We start from the raw sequence: 25,678 nt of genomic DNA on the forward strand, positions 1-25,678 counted from the left end.
TTTCCAATCCTATAGTGTTTAAGCTCAATTCCTCTAAGCAAAATACTTCATAATTAAATAGAGTAGACAACAAAGAGAAAAAACTAATTTTTAACCCACACAGATTTAGAATTAAAAAAACCCCACTATTTAAGAAAGAAAGTTCTGAATCCCCATATATACCTGAGAAGGTCATTTAGCCTAATGGTTCCACTTGACAATATTTTAATATACCTTACATACTTCACAGGGTGGTATGGTACTAAATTACACATAAAGGTTTGAAACTATCTCATGGAAGATGCTGCAAACATGCAGCATGGATGAATTGTAGAAAAAACAGTCACTTTATCAGTTAATACTTTCAAACCCTTAAAGTCCTGTCTCAGTTTTGAAAGGCCAAATTGTTCAGACGATAAAACTATATCCTTATTTAAAAGTTGTCTTTGAAAAGCTTCCCCAAACATTCAGGCAAAGCAGAAGGATTTCCTTTAGGAAGCCGGATGCACCTTTTTCTGTGACTGTAACTGGGCTTTGGATTATATATCTTTTGAAATACAAAACTTTTAAGAAAAACAACAGCAGCTTGCTCAACAGCATTACATACTTGCAGATGGGATTAAATACTTGTTTAATGTCTTGCCTTGAGACTAATGGTTTCACCTGATTTTTTTAATAACAAAAAAATATTGTTCATAGAATTATGCTCTGAACATGAGTCAGAGCTGAAGGATTTGTCTCATCAGTATCTGACAAGTTGAAAATATTTTGTTACACCAAACAGAGTCTCATTTGCATTTTTAAAGCTCAAACATGTCTTATCTGGAGTAAATAAATAAATCATCTTACTTCAGGTACCTTGAGTATTTTAGAACCATTGGTTGCTTTTTCAAGAGTTGTCCATCCCCAGCTGGGGAAAACTTTCTGCTCAACCTGAAATCAGTGAGCACAAAATCTTGAGAGATTGTATCAGCTCATTCTGAAGTTGGCCTGGCTCCTGTAAACTCTATACACAGCTGCTACACCAGTGGGATGAAGTGGGGGAACAGCTCAGAAGAGAGCTCTGCAGTCTCTGGACCCCTGACATTTCCTGTTTGACCCTCTGCACATGCAACAGCTTCCTTGTGGAAGATCATAGAGCAGGAGGAGCAAACAAATATCTTGGCTCCACTTTTGAGGCAGGTGTCCCCTCTCTCGATATTTCCTGTGCTCTGGGACACACTGCCAGCTGTCTGCTCAGTTCATACGAGCAGTTTGTCTGAACTGTCAGGGGGTGCAGAAGGGGAGCAACCTTCATGGGATTTGCACTGGTATCAGGCTCAGTGAAGGAAAGGAAATATATGCTGGGGTGTTGTGCTGTGAACAGTTATTTCTGTTCAGTCCTGAGAACAGAAATTCACCATAACATTACAAGTGACTGATACCTTCTTTTATGAAGTGTTTTAGACTTCAGATGTGTTAGCTTCTGCTGTTTGAAATAAAGGTTACATTTTTTTTAGGATGTGGGGACTATTATACTGAATTCATACACGATGTGTTACTTTGAGGTACAGATCATTAATATAATCTATAATTTATGTAAAAATGGATTGTGTGACACTTTCACAGTCATGCTTTACAGCCAGGTTGTCACTATTTCATCAGCTAAAACAATGGCCCTACCTTCAACATATCACCTGAACTGCCAATACAAAACTACTAAAGACTGTATTTTGACCATTGCTATATTTTACAATTTTTTGGTTCCTCTTTACACTTTTATCTCCTTACCTAGCATCCCAATTGAAATGTTGCCCTCAATTTTTTCCCACACCTCAGTTTTTTTCTAGCTTCCTCTTAACTCTCCAACCTTTCCTGAGCACCATTTCCCTTGTGTCAGGACTTCAGTCATGATCTGTGTTCATCCTCCTGAATCCTGAATCCAAATGATGTCCCTTACCTGTCTGGCTGGAGGATGTTTACTCTAAAGTCTAAGATGGTAAATTATAAACCTACAGTTCCTCTCTGAACAATGCTTAGCCTGTTTCTCTGCAGTCCCCCTCTAGATATCAGTTTAATATAACCAAGTGAATATGTGTGTCCCTTATTTCTGTCAGTCATATATTTTTATTTACTGCTTTCTCTATCCTGACTGGAATATTTTTGTCTCTCATTCCAGAGTGTTGTGTTTGATTTCATGTAACTCCAGGTGACAGCCTTCTCCACCCCTGTTTCTCACAGACATGCCTTTTTTCTGTTTGGATATTATTCCCACATATCTAAATCATCCTCATTCTGACTTTAGATTCTCCCTGTCTGCCTTGCTTGACAGTCACTTAGCTTTCCACTACAGAGATACTGAGGAAAATACTACCAAACTCACATGGTCAGCTTGATGCCTGACAATGTGCCCTTCTTTGCAGCTTCCTACTTTGCCCTTTCCCCACAATTCCTTCCCTTATGGAATCTTTGGACACCTTCTGCCTGCAGGGTCATCCCACCAGCACCTGCATCTTGTGACAGCTTGTGTTTGTTGTCCACAGATGCTTTATCCTGTACTTTCCTGTTTGTGTGGAAAACAGTACTGAAGCTTAGTTGTTAAATATTCTTTCCCCCAAGACAGCCTTCATAAAACCCACATTCACCATGAGGTACACAAGGGCTTTCAAGCAAAAATTATAGTTAAGTGATTTCAAAGAGTAGCAGATGTTTGTTTATTTATCTTTTACTTAGAATTAGAGAAAACAAGAAAAGGAAGACTAGGCTTGTAGCTGCATTCTTACTTACAGAGTAAAATTGTTTTTCTCCATTATTTTTCATGATTCCTGCAAAGAATCTTGCATACTCTTCTTTGCATCTTTAACAGATCAGAAGCACTTCTGTGATCTACCATTGTACAAATTCTAGGTAGTTGGGGTTCTGAAGTGGATGGCCCTGACCCAGTACTAGCTTTAAAGTCAACATATAATGAAAAATTTTTTTGAAAGAGTAGCAGTAACACCACCCTCACATCATTGTTTCCAAATCCTGTTGGTTATGTATTACAGATGACTCCTAGTAAGTTTGCTTACTTATTACTTTCAGGGTTTCTGTGCTGGGAAAATGGGTTGCAAAAGAGACTGTGGGTATCATGACCTCATCATTCATATTCAAAAGAAGATCAGCAAGATTACCAAAGTGCATTACTTTGTAAAATTATAACCCCGGGAAGTAATAAGATTCAATTACATTTTTTTGGCAAAGTTCTTTTTAAGAAAGTATCTGTCTCATGGCTGTAGTTTATTCTTTGTCTTGATCATTGGGTAACAGTTCTCATGAGGATTTTTCATCTTCTCAAACCTTGCAAGAGATAAATCCCTCTTTTCCTGTGGTCCTCTTCAGTCTTTGCATATGTGCATTTTCTGAAGTGTTAACTGTTAACAGTTGTGCCTAAGAAGTCTAAATTCCTTACACAGCCTCAGTGCTTTATAATGCTGGAAAACAAATGCAGACTGTGCAAGGAGCTTTCCTCCCCTTTGCTCTGCAGAAGATCTGAAATACCACACTGAACAAGAATATTCCAATCATTGGAGCAAATTGATGTATCCTGTGGGCTGAAGTTGTCTAAAATTCAAAGCAGCTACCTCTGTGCATTCTTGCACAAAACCCATTGCATCTATTGTTAATGGTGGAAAAATCAAATGGCAGATAAGCAGAGGATGCTGAAATGTGTTTGCTGATTCTCTGAATTCTCACTTTAAAGGTCAGGAGATTACAACAACAGGTTAAATTCACTCCTACAAACCACAAACAAGAATGGAGTAGTTTGTAAGTCATTACAGAGAGCTGAATTTATTTACTGTGTCAGTGTGATCTTTGTAAATGAATGATAGAGGACAATACTGCAGGAATCACGTTTATTCTGTAAAATAATTTTAAAGCACGATTTAAGATCTTTTTATTCTGCTTCTCATTTACTTTCTTTTCAATGCTTTTTTCAACTTTTGCCATCCTTGTTTTGAGAACATAAACGTCCAGAGGGCTCTTATTTTCTCTTGGGCTTTTATCTGTGGTGGTAATAGTACATACTGTTCAAGGAAGGTGTGGTTAATACGATGCAGTATATTGGGGCAGAATAAGACAAGCTATCTTATGTTTTATTTTGGAAGACAGAACTAAAAACCCCATGTCTATAATTCTGGGTGATAAAATCCCATAGGAGCTGAATGGTATGATGTTTCTGCACAGGTTTTTTCCTCATGTCAGTTTAAAAGGGTTTCCCCTGCTACAGAATCTCAAAGGAATTTACAGTTGTTCTTTTAAGTAAGTGTTTATGCTGCTCAACAATTTGGACTGTCCATCATGACTCACTTTGGAGCCTGCTCTGCCTGCCTGACTTGTATTTCTAGGTGCAAGGATTTGAGGTTGCCAGAAAGAATATTTCTGTGAGCAACAAGCAGAAATGATGCGTTGGACATGGACTTCATGGAGCTTTCAATGTTTTTAGAAAGGGAAGTGTTAACACTGAATAGATGACGTTAACACCACCAGCAAGAAAGAAAAAAAAAAGAGCTCTGAAAGCTGTATTGACTAAATCTTCTAACAATGCTTGCAATTCTCCTATATCCTGCTCTGTTTTTGTATGGATTTTTCATAGCACAGACAGACGTTACCCACAGTGTGATTCAGTGTCTGTTTCTAGCCACGCTCTTGCACGATTTTAACCTGATTTCACGGGAGGAACAGAGAATGAAACACCGTAGCTCATGGTTGTCAGCAGTGAAAAATAGCCAGGAATCAGACAAACAGCTTCATTGCTGAGATTATTTCCGGGATGAAAACTCGTCCAACAGCTGTTTGCTTTGGCCACTACTCAGATCCCTTTTTTTCCCATTAAACACAAAAAAAAAAAAAAAAAAGAAAAGAGGTTTGTTTTTTTTTAAGATGTGGGCTGGTTATTTATGTAGTCAGGAAGAGGTCTCTGCTTCCAGTGTTGTGGTCTCTGAGCTGTTTTGACAGTTGGAGTACGGGGAGGTTTCCTCTCTTCTCTCTCTCCTTTTCTCCCATCCTTCATTCACTTAATGCACAGACCTGGAATGCTGTAGGAAGAAGAGAAAGCGAATTTATGAGTTCTTTAATCCCAGACAGGCAGCTCTGTGGCAGTTACCTTCGAGAAAAGTTCACGCCCCAAAGGAGCGTTTAGTCTTACAGAGCCACTGACTCACTGAGCCGTGCGTGTGAGTGGCTGCGAGGGAGAAGGGCAGAGATGAAGGAAAAATTCTGCTTCCTTGTGAAACTCGCAGTATTATTGTTTTAAGACTTTTCGAAAAGATGACTTCTACTTTTGTTTAAAAGCATTTGCTCTGAAATTGCTGAAGCTGGAGCCTACCAGACTGAGGTCAGGAGCATTTTCTTTGGCAGAAAGAAGATACTTTTATAGAAGCCATGCCTGTGCTTGGGGTTGCCTCCAAGCTGAGGCAGCCAGCCGTAGGGTCAAAGCCTGTCCACACTGCCCTCCCGATACCCAACCTTGGCCCCACCGGCTCACAGAAGTACTCACCAAAGTCCTTGGAGCTTACTGGGGCTGAGAGCTCGATGCTTTCTTGTCAGCTTACCTTAAAGTCAACCTGTGATTTTGGAGAGAGGAAAACGCTTCAAGGAAAAACCCAGGAGATCGAAGATAGCAAGGTTAGTTGTAAACTTTACCTGTGGAACTCAATTATAAAAAAAACCCCTTTATTTGCTTTAAAAAAAAACTCTGATAGAAACTTTCTGCATGCAGAACTTGGGGGTAAATGAGTAAATAGACTTTTGCTGTCATCACTGAACTCCCATAGCAGCCTTGAAATTTGTTTTGCTCAGTGCTGCTGTCTGAATAAATATTCTGTTTTTAAATGTTAGTGTTACTCACTTCACAGATGAATTTTGATAAGGATCAGTAGAATCATAAGGAGAGAAAAATCATTCTGGCACCCAGTAAACAGAGTATTAAAAAAAAAAAAATCTTGGCAGCTTTATGTTATATTATGAAATTTAAAAAGAGATCTCACGCCCACACCTATTCCCACAGGGAGGCTCTTTTAAAATAAAAACATGCAATTGATTTTCTTTTCAATTTTCAAATGATCTGGCCATTCTTGCTGCAGAACTGCTGAACCAGAAAAACAGCTTCTCAGTGAACAGTACTGGTGCTTTTCTCTTCTGCAAAATATCTTCTTCCTAGCCCCTATATAGCCGAAATTCATTGTGATTAAAAAAAAAAATATTATCTCAAGTAGGATGCCACAATACTTTTTAGACTGCTTAGGGTTTTTTTTCCTTTTGGAAGGGGATTATTTTTGAGTCCTAATTAACTTTTAGAAACACTTCTGCTTGGTTTTTAACTAGGCTTTCTGTTGTAGTTGAAAACATTTTTCATGCTTTGTACATGAGTACTGAGTCCCTTCTTGTCAGCAGCATATATTTCTGTGGGTCTTTCAGCCAGTACATTATGCCTGCATGTGTGGCTTACACAGCTTCAGCAAGCTGTGAGGCTACTTCCTCTTCCTTTTCTAGTACTCTTGGTTTGTGGAACTGATTACCACCCTGGAATTGAACATATATTTTTAATTGTATCTTAGTTTGAGAGCACTTATATGTCATTAGAATTCTTACAGTGGCAAGATGCACATATATGTACTTGTTTTTTCTTTGTTTTTAGTTACTGTGTTAATTCAATCTTAGTGAAGAAAGTTGGTTTTGTGGTTAAAGCATAGGATTGGGATTCTGAACATTTGGTTTCCTTTTTAAACTTTGCCACATATTTACACATGAGATTTTGGTCATGCCACTTAACTTTTCCCTTGGAGTTTTCTGTGTCCCATTTTCCCATCTCCCAGAAATGATGCATTGGTGGAATCAGACATTCTATACAGAAATGTAAATAAAGGAGCAAACTGTTCATCTCTTGATAACTACAAGTGATGAACAGCCTGTTTCTAGAATGTGAGTATGAAGATAATATAAGTCTGAAGATAATAATTTTTCAACACAATGCAATTTCTGCTTGTTTAATTTTTTAATAAAATAATTTTTGCTTGTTTTTTAATGCTGTTCCTTAATGGATAGACCATGGAAAGTAAATTAGACTAGCAAATACTATTTTCCATGAAAAAGCAAAAGGTTATGTTGGCTGCTGAGAATTGTTTCTTGTTTACTTAAAAAAGTGTGGAGAAAGATATAAAGCAATTTGCCTTCAGTATTTAAACCCCTTGGGAGCTATTAGTAATTAGTGTGAGACCAACTGGGAGTGATAGCCTTCCAAGGCATCTGGTCCTGAACTCTGCTGAACTTCTAGTGAGTAAAATAACAGCCTGGATGGACACAAACTGTGACACCAATTTGCCATTTCATTGGTTTGACAATACCTGTCATCTCAGAGACTTTTTTTTTAAAGAACAAAAAGCAAACCAACTTCCCAAAAACAATGTACCAGCCTTGACATCCTTCTCTATCTATGTTCTCAGTGGAGGCTGCTGAGCAGTGTTAGAAGATGATCCATAAAGAGTAAGAGCAGGCTGTGCACATGATGGTATTAAAACTTCCCCCAGCCACCTGAATTTATAGAAGTGCTGAACATTCAAAAAGTCACTAATTTCTGAAGCCTTTCTGTGTTACCCCCTTTTAAGTCTGACATTCCCATTAAAGCTTAGTGGCAGCCCTTTACTCAATTTTCTTCCTGGCACATTTTTTGAAAGATGCTCTTTTGTTCACCTTCTAAGCAAGTTTCATGAACTCTTTCTGCCAAAGGGGTTTGGACTGTAAGGTGGATTGATATTTATGATTATGAAATTATTTTAATTTTTTTCATACTAGTACTCTTCAAAGGATCAGCCTAAAAGTATTAATGCTGTTTTCTTTATCAGTGATGGAGATCCATGCCACCTGGGTAGCCTCAGAAGTGTGTGTAGGTTATTTAAACAGTAGTTCTAAGCAGAGATCTGATGGAACTGTTAGAGTTAATGTCTCTTCAGGTTTGCTGAGCAGATGCAAGTTCTGCATTCCAGGTTGTGTTGTCCCAAAGCTTGACCATTTGTAAGTGCTGATTTCAATAGACCTTTTGCTAGCAAACACGTTAATCCATGTGATATCTCTGTGTGACTGTTGTATGCAACGCTGTACATTGGGACTGTGTAACTATAAAAATGGTCAGATAAAAGGTTTTTCAATCAAAATGTAGTGAATATGTAGTCTGGGTTTCCAACTGAGAGTAAAGTCTTTCTTACATATTTCTTCTTGGCTTATGTTATATATATCATTACATATATGGCATCACTGATTTTTGAGGGGAAAAAATAAGGATCTCTATATGCAAAAGAGAATGGAACATATAAATTCATCATCTGGTTAACTTTGGCTCTTGTTTGCTGAAAGCATTGCCTTTGGCCTTTCTTGTTTTGGTGTTCTACGTCTGCTGCACTGCAGGTCCCAGGTTTTCTCATCCCGTCTGCAAGGCACTTAGATTGACACGTGTGGTCACTGTGATGTATCTATTGAGCACTTAGAATTCTAAAATAAATTTGGGCTATACATGTCAATACAATAGGTCATCGCCACACAGCTGTTTCCTCTATGAACTTCACTCTCACCAAACCTGATTGTTTGAGAATTTTGTCGCTTGTGTTGGCGTTCTCACAAGGCCAAGGCTGGTTGGGAATATAGCAGCAAACATCAGTTCTCTTCTCCCTTGCTGTTTCTCTCATCTCACGTGGTTTTGTTGCACTTGCATGTGTAGTCTTGGTTGTTTTCTTGTTTGCGGACATGATGAAGTTTGAGGTTTAATAAAAGTGATATTGTCATAGAAACTGTGGTAGAAATAGTTTGAGGTGATTATGTTTACTTTTTTCCTTAATTGAATAGAGCTTGGTTAAGCTTACGAAAGCAAATAATAAGTTGCTAATGATTTAAATTATTCTGTGTGTAGTTTATTCAAATGCACTTTTGTTCAAGATTTTCATAATTTGTGCTTTGGTATCCAAGTCTCATACAACAGGTCAATCTGCTTTCTTGCTAAACCCACTAATGTTTAGGCTGACTGCATAAACACTTTATGCTGTGAATAGTCATGCAAAATATTTGAACACAAGTATTCAGAGCACATTCTTTTTCCCTGAGTATCATATAGAGAAAAGTTTGTTCCTATATATGTACACAGGAACAGAATCCAGCTGCTGGATTCATGAGGTGAAATGCTGGCTGTCTTTGAAGCAGATGAAGTTTTGCTGTTCAGCTGGACCAAAGAGTGTTTTTATGCAAAACCATGTCTGAAAACACCAGTATATTTTCTAATATTTTTCTAACTGTGGGTATAGTATTATTTGTATTTCTCTACCGCCACTTTTATTCTGCTTGCAAAATTATTCATCAGATCATGGTAGGTAACTTTTTGCTTTTGAGACACTAAACAGTAACAAAGTGAAAAAATATCCCTTGATATTGTAGAAAGGTAAATTAAGCAATGACTTAAAAGTATAGGAATGAAGAAAGAATTTATTTGCAAGACCAACTTATTTGGTCACTGAATCCTATCTCAGCATTATATTATTTTAAGGGTGGGTGTTGAGAGGCTGGGGCCAGACTGTTCAGTTGTGCCTAAAACAGGGCAAGGATCAAAGGGCACAAACTGAAGCACAGGAATTTCCACTGAATTTCAAGAAAACTTTTTTTTTTGCTTTGAGGATGACAGAACACTGGAACAGGCTAACTAGAGAAGTTGTGAAGTCTTCTCCTCTGGAGACACTCAAAACCTTTTATAGGTGCAATCCTGTGCAACCTGTTCTTGGTGAAACTGCTTTAGTAGGGGGGTTGGACTACAGGGTCTCCCTTCAGTGACTCTGTAATATTGACCTGGAGCAAAATGCAGCTGTGTTTTACTCCAGGTCACCTGAAAATGTGATTGATTTCAGCTACTCACACACATTTGCTGGTTCAGGCACAAGTGTGTTGCCAGGAGTCCTTTCCAGCACACAGATGTGCAGCTGCTGGGAGTCAGCAACCCCTGCTAGGCCCACTGGTCTTCTGGTCTGGCTTCCTCGGACTGATCCTTGCAGTGCTCTGCTTTGTGTTCCCAAAGTTTTCCTCCCATCATTAGACTTCCTTCTTTCAAGAACCCTGCGCCTCATTTATGCTTCTAAAATGAATGCTCTCTTAGATTAATCTGATACATTAATTGTAGTGTTTTGGTTGTGTGACTTGGATGATAAGATTTTAGCCTTCTTTCTGAGTTAATTAGTTCCTTTACTGTTGTATTTTCTAATTTCTTTGGGGGTTTTTTGTTTTCAGTTTCTCTTTGTTCATGTTGTCTGTCTGCTGCTGTCTTCTTTATCTGCTTCTTCCTTCATGTTGGCAGACATCTTTACAGGGTACTGAATATGACTTATTTTTCTCTGTATCCCCTATTTGAGTCTTCCTGTCTTGCCTGCAGCATTTTTCATATCAGTGTTCATTATCAAAAAGTGCTAGTCAGCCTCCCCAGCTGATCCAGTACACATATGTAAACCTAAAATTCAATTTTTATACAGGAAGATCTTAGGGGAGCTCTGGAAATTGATCTTCTGCAAGGCCTTCTGGAAGAAATTACAAAGAATACTATGAGTCCAGCTGAATAAAGAGACACAGCTAACTTCTCTAGAGCACAGAAATCAGAACAATTAAGCTGGGGAAGTAGTCCCCAGTAAATCAGCAGTGCTACCTGGGAGCATGTCCAACAGAGAGTGGGGTCCAAAACACTTGGTTGTAGCAAGTACTTGTTGTTAAAGTAATCTAAAATAAATGTCAGTGTGACAAAACCAAGCTAAATACTTTGATCTGATTAGGCAGAAGCATGTGCTGAAGCTGTTGAAGTGACTCTTAAGGTCCATTTAATTTGGCATCTTACCATTGCATCTCAGTTTTACTCTGATGCCCTCCAGTGCCATTCAGCCAGCCCTTTTGCACTAGGTCATTCAGATGCTCATGGAAACCTCTCATTTTTCCCTCATCAATTTTAAGTAGTTTGTCAGTGGTGTGATAAATCCTGCCTGTCACAAGACACCAGACTTGGAGAACTTTTCATATAGACAGATCTCAAGACAAACATTTTTGTTTTTCATACATGGGTGGGGCTCCTGTTCACGTCAAGGGAGTGCTGTGCACATTGGAATACCAGATGTGCGCCATAAATGACTTCCATATCTCTGCCTTTCCTCAGCTAACCCTTCCACACCACTTACTTAGGTTTCATGTGACCCTTTCCCACCATTCCCCAAATCTCTCCAAAGCAAGGCATCTGTTGCAATCACACATCTCTTTGACTTTTCAATTTCTTGGATGCATTTTTGTCTGGTCTCTGAGGGCCAAGCTCCACAGAGTTTCTTGACAGACTGAGTCTAGGGAACATAAATAAATGAGTTTCTTTCCCCATTTTGTCATACCCTTCCTTTTCTCAGCACTAGTGCCCTGGAGGTATCTGCCTTGTGGGTTGGCAAGAAAAGAGGCTGCTCATTGTGCCGAGTGTTTCATTTGCAGCACTACAGCCAAGGCAACAGAAAGGCAGATTCTGGCTGCTTCTGCTGCTCTATCTTCTCCCCAAAGTGACCACTGGTGATGGGAAGCCAGCAGTGTTTCAAAAGCACTGAACTGTCTGCCAAAAATTTCAGTCAGCACTGTGGACACCTGGGACTATGTGTGTTTAAAATTCACACAGCCCCAGTGAAGCCAGGACAGCTGGCAGGAGTTCAGATTGTCAGCAATTTCAGCTTCTTGTCTAGTGCTCTGAATTATTTCTTTATCAAACAGATAACACTGTCTTTAATGTGCTTTATGTATCCAGGACTATCTGTCTTTGCTATTTTATAACTGATTTAAGAGCTTCATTCTGTATGAGCTTGGACTAAATTTAACAATTACATGTTTATTGTCTAATCATCTGTATCAAGCACATTTTCATAGAGTTAAGATAAATGTAAAGTAACACAATATCAACTCTTAAATCTCTTGTATTTGTGAACAAATTGTATTGAATGTGGGTTGAATGATGTTTCTCATCAGTAATTTTTAATTGGGATTGTGGATAGGAGGGTATTCATCAACTTGAGCTTAAGAATTCTGCCTAAATTTCTACTGCTTTGATGTTATTTTTCTTGCAAAATAAGAACACAGAACTCAACTTACTTCCTATCAATTGGTGTGTTGTGAGCTGGTATTGCACATCATCAGAAAACAATCACGCTTACCCTTCTGTGTTGCATTTGTGCCTGGAGAAGGTGCTTGGGGATTTTCTGACCAAACAACTATTCAATAAAAAATCCTTTCCTCAAAAATGGGAGTGTGTCTGCAGGATGATGCACTGTGAATACACCAGCAGAAGCAACCCAGTAACATTTGCTTGGTGCAGCCCTCTTGCAGTCCCCTGGGATCATCTGTTCTTCAAAACCACAAATGAAGCTAAGTGGTCTCCACCTTCAGATAAAAATTATGGGCTTCTATTGTACCCCAGGAGGTTCTAGTTAGGCTTTCATAAAACTTCCCAGCCATAATAGTAGTTAAACAGAGAAACTTTGCTTGTGGAAAATACAGTATCTCCATCACTGGAAAACCCAATGTATACACTTGCCAGTCATGGTATTGTTAGCAGTGATTCTTCCTTGTGCAAGGAATTTGTGACAACCTTGATGGTCTTCTCATTCTATTCTGTCTTTCCTTGGTTCAGCTAACTTCAGGAGCATGGTAATGAAAGCATGCTTCCCTGGGACTGAGCTGACAGCACTGTGGCCCAGGGTGATAGAGATATGTATGGACTCTCTTTGGAGACAGATTTACTTCCTCAGAAAAAGTGCCATTGTGCAGTGTGGGTGTTGGTGCTTCCAGGGGCATTGCCCTGAAATATTGCTGTTAAATTTCCCAAAAGCACTGGTAGGGTGTTCATGGAGCCCAGCAAGCTAGTGGCTTGCTTGGAAACACTCATTTCCCCGGCATATCAAGTATTGGAGTGTCCTCATGCCTCAAGAGCCTGAGAGACAGTGGAGTGACCCTTGAAGACTCAGTTCTTTACAGCAAGGAACATAGAGGCCCTATGAACTTAAAAATCCTTAATTTAAAATCCCTTCAGGAGCACTATAGTGAATATTTCTTCTAGCTGCATTTCATATGAGGTTCCTAGAAGATGGGAGCATCCCAAACTGCCCATCAGAGTGAAGGGTACCACTAAGATTAGGGAGTTTGGTTACACTGAAAAGCATTTCTTCTCTCAAATAAAAATAATGTTCTTTCTTTGGATTTTTCTGTTTATTTCAACCATATCTCGATCCTAGAAGTTTTTACTAGATTGATGTCCTGTTGTGACAGGTAGTGTGCATGTGTGCAAAAGTCAGTCCAGCCCTGTAAAATTTATGGCTCTATTACAGGGACTGTGGGAGAAAGGGAAAAACATAATCCCCAGAGTGCAGAGGGAAGGGAGAGATTAAAGAGAAAATGGATGATTTTCTCACACTCAGGCTGGGATTTTGTGGCAGGACTAGGAATTTCAAGTCATATATATCTCAAGTCCCAATCTCCACATCATAGCCACAAGCCTCTCCTTTGTCTGTTCTAAGGGATCAGTTGAGAATGAAACATCCAAATAATGAGTTATTTTTCCTGCTTGCCTCATAAGGACAGTTTTGGCTTTGTCATCATTTTAATGTCAGAAAGTGTGGGCCCAGCTTTGAGCTGGAAGTGGAATTTTACTCTAGTAGACATATTCTCTTGATTTTGATGTATCCAACCAGCATAGACTAGCACAGTTTGTTAAAGATGCTGAATATTTTCTGCCCTTTGTGAAGCAGTATAACACTCATCAACAGTCCTGTGTGTAATGATGTTGATAGGCTGCTGACTTGTTAAATATGATGTGGAAAATCTAAGGATTTGTGAAGCAGGCCTGTTTTAAAGAAAAATGGCTTTTTGGGTCCTAATTTCTGCCTTTGAGTACACTGCCTAGCTTCCTTTTTGCAGAAACTTGTATTTAGTAAATACTAACAGCATGAATTACAAATGAGAGCTGCTAATTTTTTTGACTAAGTGTCCATTCTAGTGGTCTAGGGCCACTGTCTCTTTCTGTCTAGTATACTGGACTATTTGTTGAGTCACACAGTTTTTCTTGCAGTTACTTAGAGGGCACGCAAAGAGCAGTTCATTTAAATCAGCTCTGTGTTTCACTCTGACCTGATTCACAGGATGTGGTCTTGGAGGAAGCCCATGCCTTAACAATAGCCTTTTGACAAGTGAGGGTGTTTGGGGATTAAGCTGGAAGAGGAGGAAGCATATATCTATTCTCAAACCTAGCAGTGGACTATTTTGTGTGAATCTTCACTTGCCCATGATGTTTTTAAGGTCACAAACCTTCCTTTTTGTTTTTACTGGCAAGAGGATGTTGGCTGAAAGATAGCATAACTCCTTTAAAATTCAGAAAAAGAATGCAGAGTGTTTTGTCTGGTAAATGTGAAGGGATAATTCCCTCATGTAAGATGTGCAGATTTCTGATGGCTCTTGTGTATGTTCTGTGTAAACCAAGCTGAAAGAACTTGGAAAATAAGCAAATCAAAGAGAAGCATAATTTTGAAGTGGTTAGAGCTGGATCATAATATTTCTGGATATATAAACTGAGAAGGTGCCAGCCACTAAATGTACTAACTCTGCATAAAACATGAGAGAATTTGACCAAGTATAATATTAGTATTGTCCTAACCTACTTTCAGCAGGACATTTGGTCTGACTTATCTTTTTAGTTATATTTTTCCTTGTAAACCTTCCTTTCCTGCTCTGCCCTTCTGATCTTAATTCAGCAGAAAGCATTTCATCCTTTAATATATCTCTCAACAGTTGATCAAAATATTTTTTTCAGGTGAAACTTTCCAATTGCAGCAAATTTGAAAACAGATTGGAACAAAAATAGTTGTTGAGCTCTCTCTGTTGTGGTTTTTTTTTTTTTTTCAAATTATCTCTCTATGACAGTTTTAACACCTGGCTTTGTATCTTGTTGATGTTGTGTTAAACTCCAAAAGATCTGGCAGTGAAAACTTCCTGTTGTGCATCAGGATTTGAATTACAGGGCATGAGTAAAACCATCACAGCTTAGTAATGAGCATGGCCATGCACAGAAAGATGACTTCCTAGCAAGTGTTCTAAAGCATTTGACCACTTTCATTAATCAGGAAAGGCTGCATGGCTCATACGTGATTTAGGGGTGAGTAAGACATAAGTCAGGGTGCAGGATTTTTACTCACCGCTCCAACAATGAGATTTCCTGGCAGCACATCTATGCAGTAAACAAGTTGGTTTCTTTTTTTGGGGGGGGAGTATTTTTGTTTTGGTTTGGTTTTTGTTTTTCAGGCTCTCTTTTCGTAAGCTGTCTCTATAGTGGAAATAAATAGGCATTAAATAAGAATGTGAAATAACAAATAAAAGTTCAAAAGGAGTTTAGAAATTTTCTCAGCTGAGCAGTCCGCCTGCTTTCGTCATTGCTGGCCAGCTCACCGGCCTTAGACAGAGGGCTGGAAGGAAGAACTGAAGGAATCTGTTTCTCATGAAGGAGAAACACAAATCTGAAAGCTGGAGAGCTGCAGGTTCAGATTTTCCTTTGAAATGCTTCTGAGAGGGAGTAAGGCTGAGTGGCTCACATGGGAATTCACAATCTATTTTCATTTCTGGTTACTATCAAGTACCTCCTTGAAATCAGCTCATATGTGAAATGGTAATAATGAATGGGTTTTTTCAGAGTGAAGCTGTTCCTTGGCTAACTATTAATTGATTATCATTTTTTTAAAATACTGAAGAAATAATCTAATTAGCTACTTTTTAAAGTGTTATTTAGTTACTTTAAATTATCATAGAAAAATTATTTTTTTTGGCCCTAATCTGCTACTGATGTTTTCAGTTTCCTGTCTGTCAGGGTAATAATTCATCCATTCTTTTTTCTTGTTTGCAATAGGAAAATAGAAGTAGAAGGCATTTTACATACAACATGCATTTTTTTCCTGTGTAACCTTGTGATCCTGACAAATTAAGGAGAGAATAACAGCATCTTTGATGTTTCATTTACCTTGCTGCAGTATCACTCTGAAAACTGGTATGGTTCTATAATATTAGCTGAAACCTAAGAAATAGGTTGCCCCACAAAGAAACTATTGTAGTGATTGACAGTCAAGAACTCTGTTCACAGGTGATGCCATCTCCAGATGTGTGGGGGAGGTTAATGCAGTCAAATTTGCAGGTCTTTCACATCCACACTTCTCTTATGCAAGAACAAGTTTTCTCCAGCTGGGTGTTGGGAATGGGTTGGTGTTTGTGTTACCCATGAACAAGAGCAAAGCAACCCTCCCCATCTGTGACAGCTATGTCAGTCACAGCCTGAAGGGCTTTGGGTTGGAAGATAAGCTATTAGCACAAGGGAGTGGGGAATAAAAGAAAAATGTGTGGAAATGAAAACAAGGCTTTTTCCCAGGGCCCCACCAAGTCAGTGCAGGATTTTTTCTGAGTTATTCAGCCTTATTTGTGGATATGATACAGAGATGTAGGGTACTGAGGGGAGCTGATTAAGCAAAGTTTCAGGAAAGGGAGCATGCAAATCTCAATACACTGAGTACTGGTGTGTTGAATTGAATAGTGTCATTCAATAAAATCATTTAAAGGTGATTGGGCAAAAGGAAAATAATATTATACAGGAGATTCAGATCAGCAAGATAGATACCTTATAATTCAGACCTCCTAAAAGCAAGGGGATTATGGACATATTTCCATCTATGGAAAATATCTTCCCTTTTCCCTGGACAATTAATAATCTAAATTATTTGAGTAAAGTTGCAAGATTTTATTTTGACATACTTATAAAAATGCTAGCAAAGACAGAGTGAAAGTAGTCACATTTCAGTCTAAAGGATGAAATTTCACTTCGCATTAATTTTTTTATTTTGTATGACAATAAAGTCAGTATTTTCAAAAATAATTTTTCCTCAGATGTATATTTGTCTTTAAAGGTCTCAGCAGCCTTTGCACAGAGTTGCACAAGATTCATAACACCATTTCAATATAAAAAGTTATTTTGTCCTAATTAATAAAGAGAAATATTACATATATTAATCAAGCCATAAAGCAGTGTCATATCCAAATACTGTTCTTTTGGAAGGTATGGATGAATTTTGGTTCCTGCCATATTGTAATTCTGTATTTGTAATTTAGTCCATTTCTCATAAAATTCTGCACGGATGCAGTAGTTAACCTGAACTGAAGGTTGAGTAGAGGCTTTTTACAATGTATGACTCCTGCCTCCATTTCAAAGCAACAATCCACTTTGGATCATTTTGGAAAAGTCTGGGGTATAACTTCACATAGATCCACCATGAGGCAAAGTGTAATTTATTGATAGTTCCAGAGCTGCTTGGTAAGATTCATGTGGATTTATCACTAGCTGTGTGATTATATAAGTTTTTTTCTTTTTATTGCTGAAGCATTTTAACAAATATTCAAGTAGAGCCTTAGATACAAAAAAAAAAAAAAAAAAAAAAGGAAATTCTAAGGGCAACAGCACTCTTCTACAACTACCTTTGGTTTTCTTATTTAGACTTTGGGAATGATGATATTTCAACTAATATTTGATTCAATTCCAGTTGGATATTTTAGGACTGTGTAAGGCAACATTACTATAAAGTGCCTTTTCTTTGAGATCCACACAGTGTCTTCCTTTGAGTGCAGCTTGGGTGTTTTGTCCTTAGCAGTTAAGCTCTATGGAACAGCTATCTAACTAATAATTTTTGTGCTCATATGATTAATTTTATTCTGCAGCTGCTTTTAGGATACTTTCAAATGTGTTTCAGTGTGGCAAGCATTGGTTTGCCCCAACATTTTTGGAGTAGCAGGATACAGCTTGGATATGACTCAAAGTGTTAAACCAGCAATTCATGGAATAGATTAGAACAGCTCCTCTAGAGCCACCATGAGATTTAATTTTTTAGAACATAGATAATAATTGTAGCCTTAGCATTTTGGCACCAGCAGTGAATCCTGTGTAGGGTGAAACCACTATACATATTCAGCCTATGGTTCAAGTTAAATACAGATGGGTATTTGTGCTCATAGATGGGTATTTGTGCTCATATACAGATACCTGTTAACATTTATCTATGTATTTACAAAAGTTAAAAGTGTAGTCTATACATTTGTTTTAATAATGTGGAAGGTGGTTTAGAGATGCATACATGGATGTAACACATGTGCACATATATCTACATATACACTATATGTCATATATGTTCACTTTTTGGTAAAGAAAGGATAGAATTTTGAAAGAAAGGATAGAATTACTGCTTATAGTAATGTGCAAAAAAGTGAGATGCAGAACATGACTTTTTTGCTCGTCATTAATTGTAGCATTAACTGATATGTTCAATACTGAAACAAGAGGCAAACCCAGCAGAAGCACTGATTCCCTGTGCTGCTTAGGCCATGTGTGTCAGTCTGTGTACCCTGAGCACTCAGCAGCAGCTCAGCAGCCCACGCTCCCAGTGACAGGCCAGGGTCTGGCAGGTGCTGCTCTACTCTGTCCCTCCACTATTCCTCTCTCAGGCTGCATTACCCCCTCCAGCTCCTCTGGGGTGTGAATCTGCCTCTGCAATGTTGAGGAGACTGATGGAGAAATGGTAAATAAATTCTTTAACTTACTGAGTGTCAGTTTCCAAACAGACTAGATTCTCTTACCCTTTATTTGAATGCTTCTGCAGCTCTCTCACCATCTCTGTGATGTCTTCCAGGAAGATGTCCGTTGTTTGCTCCATCACTTTGAACTCTTCATTCTAGACACATGACAAAATAATCCTTCTGAAATTAGAACTTGCTGTGTTCTTTAAATCAGTGGGGATTTTTCTGTTTGCTTAGTGGAGTGAGAACATCAAACCATTTTGTTGTGGTTAAACAATTTACAACCTCTTATATTTTCACAAGGTAAGATTTTCAAGCCGTGCTTTTGTGCCTCATTTTTGGGAATGTTGGGCTATGTTTTTAATCCTGTGATGTTTTATGTCAGCTGACTGATGTTTTCTGATAATCAATAATCTGAGATTTTTATTCAGGGAAATCATGCACTTAAAGAGAGAAAAAAAATACAGAATAAAATAAAACTCTATCCTTTTAATATTTTAAAAATTCAATCTGTTTAGATGACCTATGGAATTTGGTTAATTAAAAATTCCCAAATATTTAGGTTATCCTTGTTGCTGAAGTTTTTGGACATTTAGATATTTCTTATAAGTGATACCCTGTTATGTTTTTGAGCAAAAATTTAAGAACTATGATTGGTATGTCACTGCCTTTAATTTCCTTGTATGGTACAGTATGCAGTTCATGTCCATTTTATGCACTCTATAGCCAAACTGGAGTATGCAGAAACAGTATAAGGAAAGGGTAATCAATCTGTGTGAAAACTCTGAGGAAATACTGATAAGTAAAACAGCTCATAAATTCTGCAGAGAGAATTGTTCACATTCATGGCTCTAAAGATTAAAATTGAGGCTCCTTCTGCCCCACCCATGAATGACTGCTGGCAGTCGAAATGTGGTCAGTAAAAATGCACTCACAATCTTTACTCCCAATCCATGTCAGCTTTCTCTGTCTTATTCTGTGTATCAGAAGAGTTCAGTCTATACAGGACCATTGTCCTAAAATGCTGTATGTGTTTAAGGAAATCTTTCTTTCTGAGTTCAGTAATATTAGGTCCTGATAGCTGAATGTTGCTGTTAAGTCAGGACTAAGTGTGTGTGGTTAATGGTCAGTATGAATAGAATATGTGGAGCACAGGCAAGAGGCTCTTTAGGACTGCTTTTTCCTGTCTGCAAATAGCTTGGGACCAATGGAAAATATTAGGAAAGTTCAACAGAGTCCTAGTAGTTTTTTACTGCATCATAGATCACTGAAGTTCAGAATCAACAAAGAGTGGGGAGCACAGAACAAAAATTGTTTGAAGAAAATTGTTAATTCTGTCTCGTAATTTTTGTATTTATTGAGAATTAGAACCCTAATAATATATTTGTCAGTTTAAGAATGGATGGAAGTCCTGCTGAAATTTGAGGACTCTCTACAACTACCTGAAAGGATGCTGCAGCTAGGTGGGAGTCAGCATCTTCTCCCAGGAAACCAGCAACAGGACAAAAGGACAGAGTCTCCAGCTGTGCCAGGGAAAGTTCAGGATAGCCATCAGGAAGTATTTCTTCACTGAAAGCATGGTTAAACAGGGTAGATGGTGGATTTACTGCCCCTGGAAGTGTTCAAGAAACAGCTCGGCGTGGCACTTAGTGCTGTGGTTTAGTTGGGATGGTGGTGTTTGGTCAAAGGTTGCACTCCATGATCATGGAGGTCTTTTCCACCTGAAAGATCCTGTGATTCTAGGAGGCTCCAGTCAGAGCTGAATTCATCTTACCTCATTAAAGCCAGTGAAAAGGTTGGCACCTAGGCTGAGCTCCTACTCTATCCAGATGGCAGAGATAAATACTTCTTGAGGGCAAATCCTTCATTTTTTCCGAGTTTTTTATGTAAATGTAGAATGGCTCAGCCTCTGGCAGTTTGTGCATCTATTGCTTAATTAAGGGGAGATGAACCATCCAATTTAAGGTAAACACTTGATTTTCTGTGTCTGAAATTAGCTGAGATAAATCTTACCTGTAGTACAGAACTTCTATTTTTGAAGTTCTTTTCAGGCATTTACTAATGTTATCATTATTATGACAGATTGTACAATTGTGTTTCAAAGTACATTATTTAAATCTTTTGAGGCTACTTTGCAAGCTAGTGGAGACATGGTCCTCATAAGGGTGATGGATCTGGACATGCTTTTATCAGAGGGACATCCTCTTTTTGATTCTTAAAAGAGATTAGAAATATGAAGATATGGAAAGTCCCTGAGAAGAGGTGATGAGAAGAAATAGGCAAGCAAAAATAATATTCAAAAAGAGCCATTGCATGGGAGATGGAGGTATCAGGTTTCATTTTGATATATTCTCACAGCTTTCTGCTTAATGCTGCAGAGATTGTAGAGATAATGAAATGGATCATTAACCAGAAACACTGTAATTAATCAGTTTACTGAATGTATGGCAATCCAGCTGTGTATATAAAGACAAGTCTGATGTGTGCACACACAAGGAGAAATATTCAATGAGTTGGTGGGCAGTCAACTTGAACATGTGAATGTACACATGTATACTTGCACACATGTTGAAAGTTCTCTACTATCTCTGCAGAATCTCATTCAGATATACAAAGCATCTGCATTCATCTGCCAGCATTAGAAGTCCTCCTTCTTCACTTGCTGTCACAGTCTGAGGAGAAGGGTGGCATCAATCTAGAAGCTACTCAAATACTTAAAGAGACAGAATCTGAAGACAAGTAATTCAGCCAGTATAAAAATGAGATGGATGCTCATAAATGTGTTCTCAGCCTTACAGAGTATTGCATACATCATTTTAAGTAAGTTTTTCTTGAGGATTACCACCTCCCTTGTGAATTATTTTTCTTCTTGTTAGGAGCTGAATGGCATTGCTATAACTGCTACAGCCATTGCTTATGGGAAAGGATATCATTAAGGAATTGTGGTTTCTGCTTAACAACTTGAAATAAGCAGGAAAGCTTATAGCAAGTGACAGGGCTACATGCAGGCTTAATCAAGTTGGATGTGTGCTCTGCAAAGGGTGCTGCTCGTTGGCTGTAGTTGCTGAAATCTCTCTGGTAAATCCCCATGAGCTGTAATCTACTTTGCCTGGCAAACTGTCATGAAGCAGAAATGTTTGGAAAGCATTGGAACTGTCACCTGTCTAACCAGTCTGCTTATTTTCATTTTGGACGTCGTGCTTGCTGTCTTCACTAGAGGGAACATGCAGTTTGGTCTGAGTGTGCCCTGCAGGTGTGTGTTGTTCCTGCCAATTTGGTTGTTGCCATTTGTATTTCAAACCAGGCAGTCCTGAGAACACAGATGCAGAGCCTTATACCAGTGTAAGGAAGAGAAGACATCAGTCAAATTGATGATGATATCTTGAAAAATAGGCATCAAAAGGTAGCTAAATGCCTGCCATTCAATACTATAAACATTTTGATGTGTAAGTGTTAAAGGTGTATGGGAAATGGTTAGATTAAAGGGGTGAGTGGCTTTTGCATCTGAGGGCTTAAGGTCTTTACAAAGCACAGAAACTAATTTCCTTTCAAAATTTTGAAGTTGGACAATCTAATATTTGAGGCTCACTAGATACATATAAAAATCATTCCTCTTCATCCAAAGCACTGCTGATCATGCTAAAGAGAATGCCTAATACTGTGTTAGTTTTCTCATGTCTCTTCCATTATGTTAGAAGTGAAAATAAAACATTAACTCAGAGAAAAATAATTAATCAAGTTGTTAATATTTTTATCTTCTTTGGAATCAGTTTTAAACAACCAAGTTATTTTAAATTGTAGCAGGCTGAACTTAGTCCTTTTTACAATTTCTCTGAAAATGTTTGATTGCTTTTGGGAAACTGATGATGGTTTTCACTTTTGTCCACTGTGGCAGCTGTGGTACAACTACTGTAGAGCACAGCCTATTCTTCAAGGACTGCAGTGCTTATTGTTAAAGGGCTCCAGTTCTTGTTTTCTGTTCTTGTATTGTACCTGCTTCCAGGGTATTTCATAATAGATCTTCCAAGCTATCTTTTTAAGGCTGAGGAAGCTATATTCTTTAGCTTCATGATAATAAATTTGAGAGTGTGTCAGAAAATAAATATGGCATACTGTAGACAAAAGTTCAATTTAAAAAACAACCTTTTTTCTTCTACCATCTTATGACTCAAAAACTATTAAATCCAAGCACTTAAATGACAGGATTGGTGATACTAGATGCTATACAAGTGGAATAGTGACCTAAATTCCATTTGCATCGTTTATGATGTAAAATTGCCTCAAATTAGTGAGGAGAGAATGAAGCAACTCACAGATACATAAAATTTTTATCTGTGTTTATGTTAGAACACAAATGTTTATATGTTGAACTTCTTTTGGCCCTGCTGTAGTATGCTAACTTATTTCTTGTCAAATACCTCAGCAGAAATCACTCTTTGGAAGAGGCAGTCAGAGTCCTAGAGAGTTTCAGTGCCCTGGGGATGGGGTGAAAACAGAGTGTATGTTTGGGTGAAAACTGGAGGAGTGAGGAGCAAGGCTCTGCTGTTGCTCTGGAGACAGAGGAGCAGTGTTAGCAGTTGGATAGCTATGTAAGGGCTGTGTCTGTTTGAAAGAGCCTGAAGTTAAAGACTAGAAAATTGAACTCAACTCAAGTGAATCGAAGGAAGGATGTTCAGAGAAATGGACAAAAAAATCTCCACAGCTGTCTCTTCTGTTTGGCATGTCCTAATTGCTGTGATTGTTTTTTATGCAGTGCTTTGATGATTAGGGGAATCTTTTCTAAACAAAGTACACATTGAGGCTGATATTGCAAAGTTATCTGAAACTGTTTGTATGAAAATGGCTGCAACACAAATGCCACAGTCATTGCATTCACTTGCTTGTTCAGGCAGCCTTTACTTTCTCATTGAAAGAGAGCTTTTTTCCTAACTCCACAGGAGGGTAAGAAGCAAAGAAAGCAGAAAACTAATAATAGGTTCTTCTGTCTTATTTGTCCTGTGTCTGTCACTGTGCTTAGAACTAGCATGTCCTTCCTACATTTTGCTTGCAAGGCTCAAACTCATCCCTCAAAAAGGATTTTAAGGAGGGGTGAGTAGGGAGGGAGGTGGGGATCCTCAGGGGACAGGATGGGATTACCAGCTACAGAGGGTTGTACAATGCTCAACACAAAAGGCTGACTCAGTCTCTGCCATGACAAGGTTCATAGACACAGTCCAGCAAGTTTTCTGTGTTCTGATTTCTATGCACTGACTCCAGGTGCATTTAGGTTCCCTCACTTTCTACATTACTACTTAGAGACCTTATGACCTTAATCCTGGAAAATGCAGGGTATTTGAAATGTAGGTATTTCTAAAGGAAATTACAACTTGACTCTTATCTGATTGTTTACAAGAACTGAAATTCAACAAAGGCAAATGCAGCATCCTGGTCCCTGGAAGAATAACCCCAGGGACCAGCACAGATTGAGGGCTGACCTGCTGGAAAGCTGCTCTGCAGGGAAGGACCTGGGGGCTCTGGTGCACAACAAGCTCTTCATGAGCCAGCAGTGCCCTTGTGGACAAGAAGGCCAATGGTGTCCTGGGGTGCATTAGGAAGAGCATTGCCTGCAGATCAAGGGAGTTGATCCTGCTCCTCTACTCAGTCCTAGTGAGGTGAGACTGGAGTGCTCTGTCCAGTTCTGGGCTCCTCAGTGCAGGAGAGACATGGAGCTCCTGGAGCAGGTCCAGTGAAAAGCAGCAAAGATGATGAAGGGACTGGAGCATCTCTCTTATGAAGAAGGGCTCTCCCATCTCTCTTATGGGAGAGCTGGGCCTCTTCTGCCTCCAGAAGAGATGGCTTGTATACATTACCTCATCAATGTATACAAGTAACTGAAGGCAGGGTGTCAAGAGGAGGTTCCCAGGCTCTTCTCAGTGGTGCCCAGCAATAGGACAAGAGGCAATGGGCAGAAACTGAAGCACAGGAAGTTTCACCTGAATATGAAGATGAACATATTTACTGTGTGAGTGACTGAGCACTGGAACAGATTGCCCAGAGAGGATGAGTAGTCTTCCTCACTGGAGGTATTCTAGAATTGTGTGGATGCAGTCCTGCACCATGTGCTCTAAGGATGACCCTGCTTGAGCAGGGGGATTGGACCAGATAAAACCCACTGTGGTCCCTTCAAACCTGACCCATTCTGTGATTCTGTGAAGAGTAAATCTACCCATTTATTGGAGTGTTTTACTCTTCTGTAGCTTACCTAATTAGAGTCACAATTTATCTAAGCAGTGAGGTAAATACCTTTTGTTAATTCTTCTCCTCTGTTTCTTAAAAACATTCTTATCCAAGGTTGTCTCAGAAATATACTATAAATCATCTTTCAGAATTTACCACTAAAAAAATCCAACAACATTACATTGGATGGTGTTTTAGGAAATGGATAAAACTTGGTAAATTTTGCCCAGTTAAGGACAGGTGCTGTAAAATGCAGAGTAATGAAACTTTTCTATCAAGAATACTGTACTCAGCTGCTCTAGTCTTTGTAGGTGGATGCTCTTTCTGATTCCTCATTTGCCCATGCACAAAGGAAGCAGATTGTGGTGCCATCTCTTCTGCTCTGGAAAAAAAATTAGATGGGGTGGTTCCTGAAGCACCTCAGTGAGCTCTTGGCTTGATTGGAGAGGAACAGCACCAGATGAGTCATCCTCCACCCCTGCCTTCAGTAAGGGACTGAGTATTTCCCTTACTCAATCCTCTCAGCCCTTGTTAGGCTATTCCTGCTGAGCAGAGCTGTGGGAAGTGTTGTCAGCATGGACTTCTCTCTAGGAAGCTCTGATTCTGGAGGACTATGAATGCTGTCAGTTATAGCAGATTTCCCTTCCTGAAGCTAGTGAAAATTTCACCAGCAGTCTAATTTGTATCTCTGGGGTCCTTAACAGGAAAAGTGGCTGATTGCAGTGTTTTAAGTCTGTGTCATACCTGACTGGTATGTAAGCAGTCATTGGTTCTCTGCTGATACTGCTGCAGCAGCATCATGCTGCTTCCAAAACTGGATATCGTTTCATGTACCTTT

At 38.8% G+C, this 25,678-nt stretch overlaps 1 protein-coding gene across 6 annotated transcripts in view; it reads left to right on the forward strand.

Moving 5' to 3' along the window:
- Positions 1–25,678, forward strand: part of NAV3 (neuron navigator 3) — a 512,047-nt gene that overhangs the window by 254,522 nt on the left and 231,847 nt on the right. Inside the window, exon 1 of one of the 6 annotated variants that reach the window (XM_050987322.1) lies at positions 3,969–5,625. The exons of 1 other annotated variant lie outside the window; for it this stretch is intronic. In XM_050987322.1, the coding sequence (XP_050843279.1) occupies positions 5,383–5,625 (243 nt within the window). In that variant the 5' untranslated portion in view covers positions 3,969–5,382. Of the gene's footprint in view, positions 1–3,968; positions 5,626–25,678 lie in introns of those variants that run through there. 4 more of the 6 variants (XM_030237841.2, XM_050987329.1, XM_050987325.1 and 1 more) reach the window with 4 other exon arrangements.

Source organism: Serinus canaria, chromosome 1A, assembly GCF_022539315.1.
Source record: "Serinus canaria isolate serCan28SL12 chromosome 1A, serCan2020, whole genome shotgun sequence".
Lineage (NCBI taxonomy): Eukaryota > Metazoa > Chordata > Aves > Passeriformes > Fringillidae > Serinus > Serinus canaria.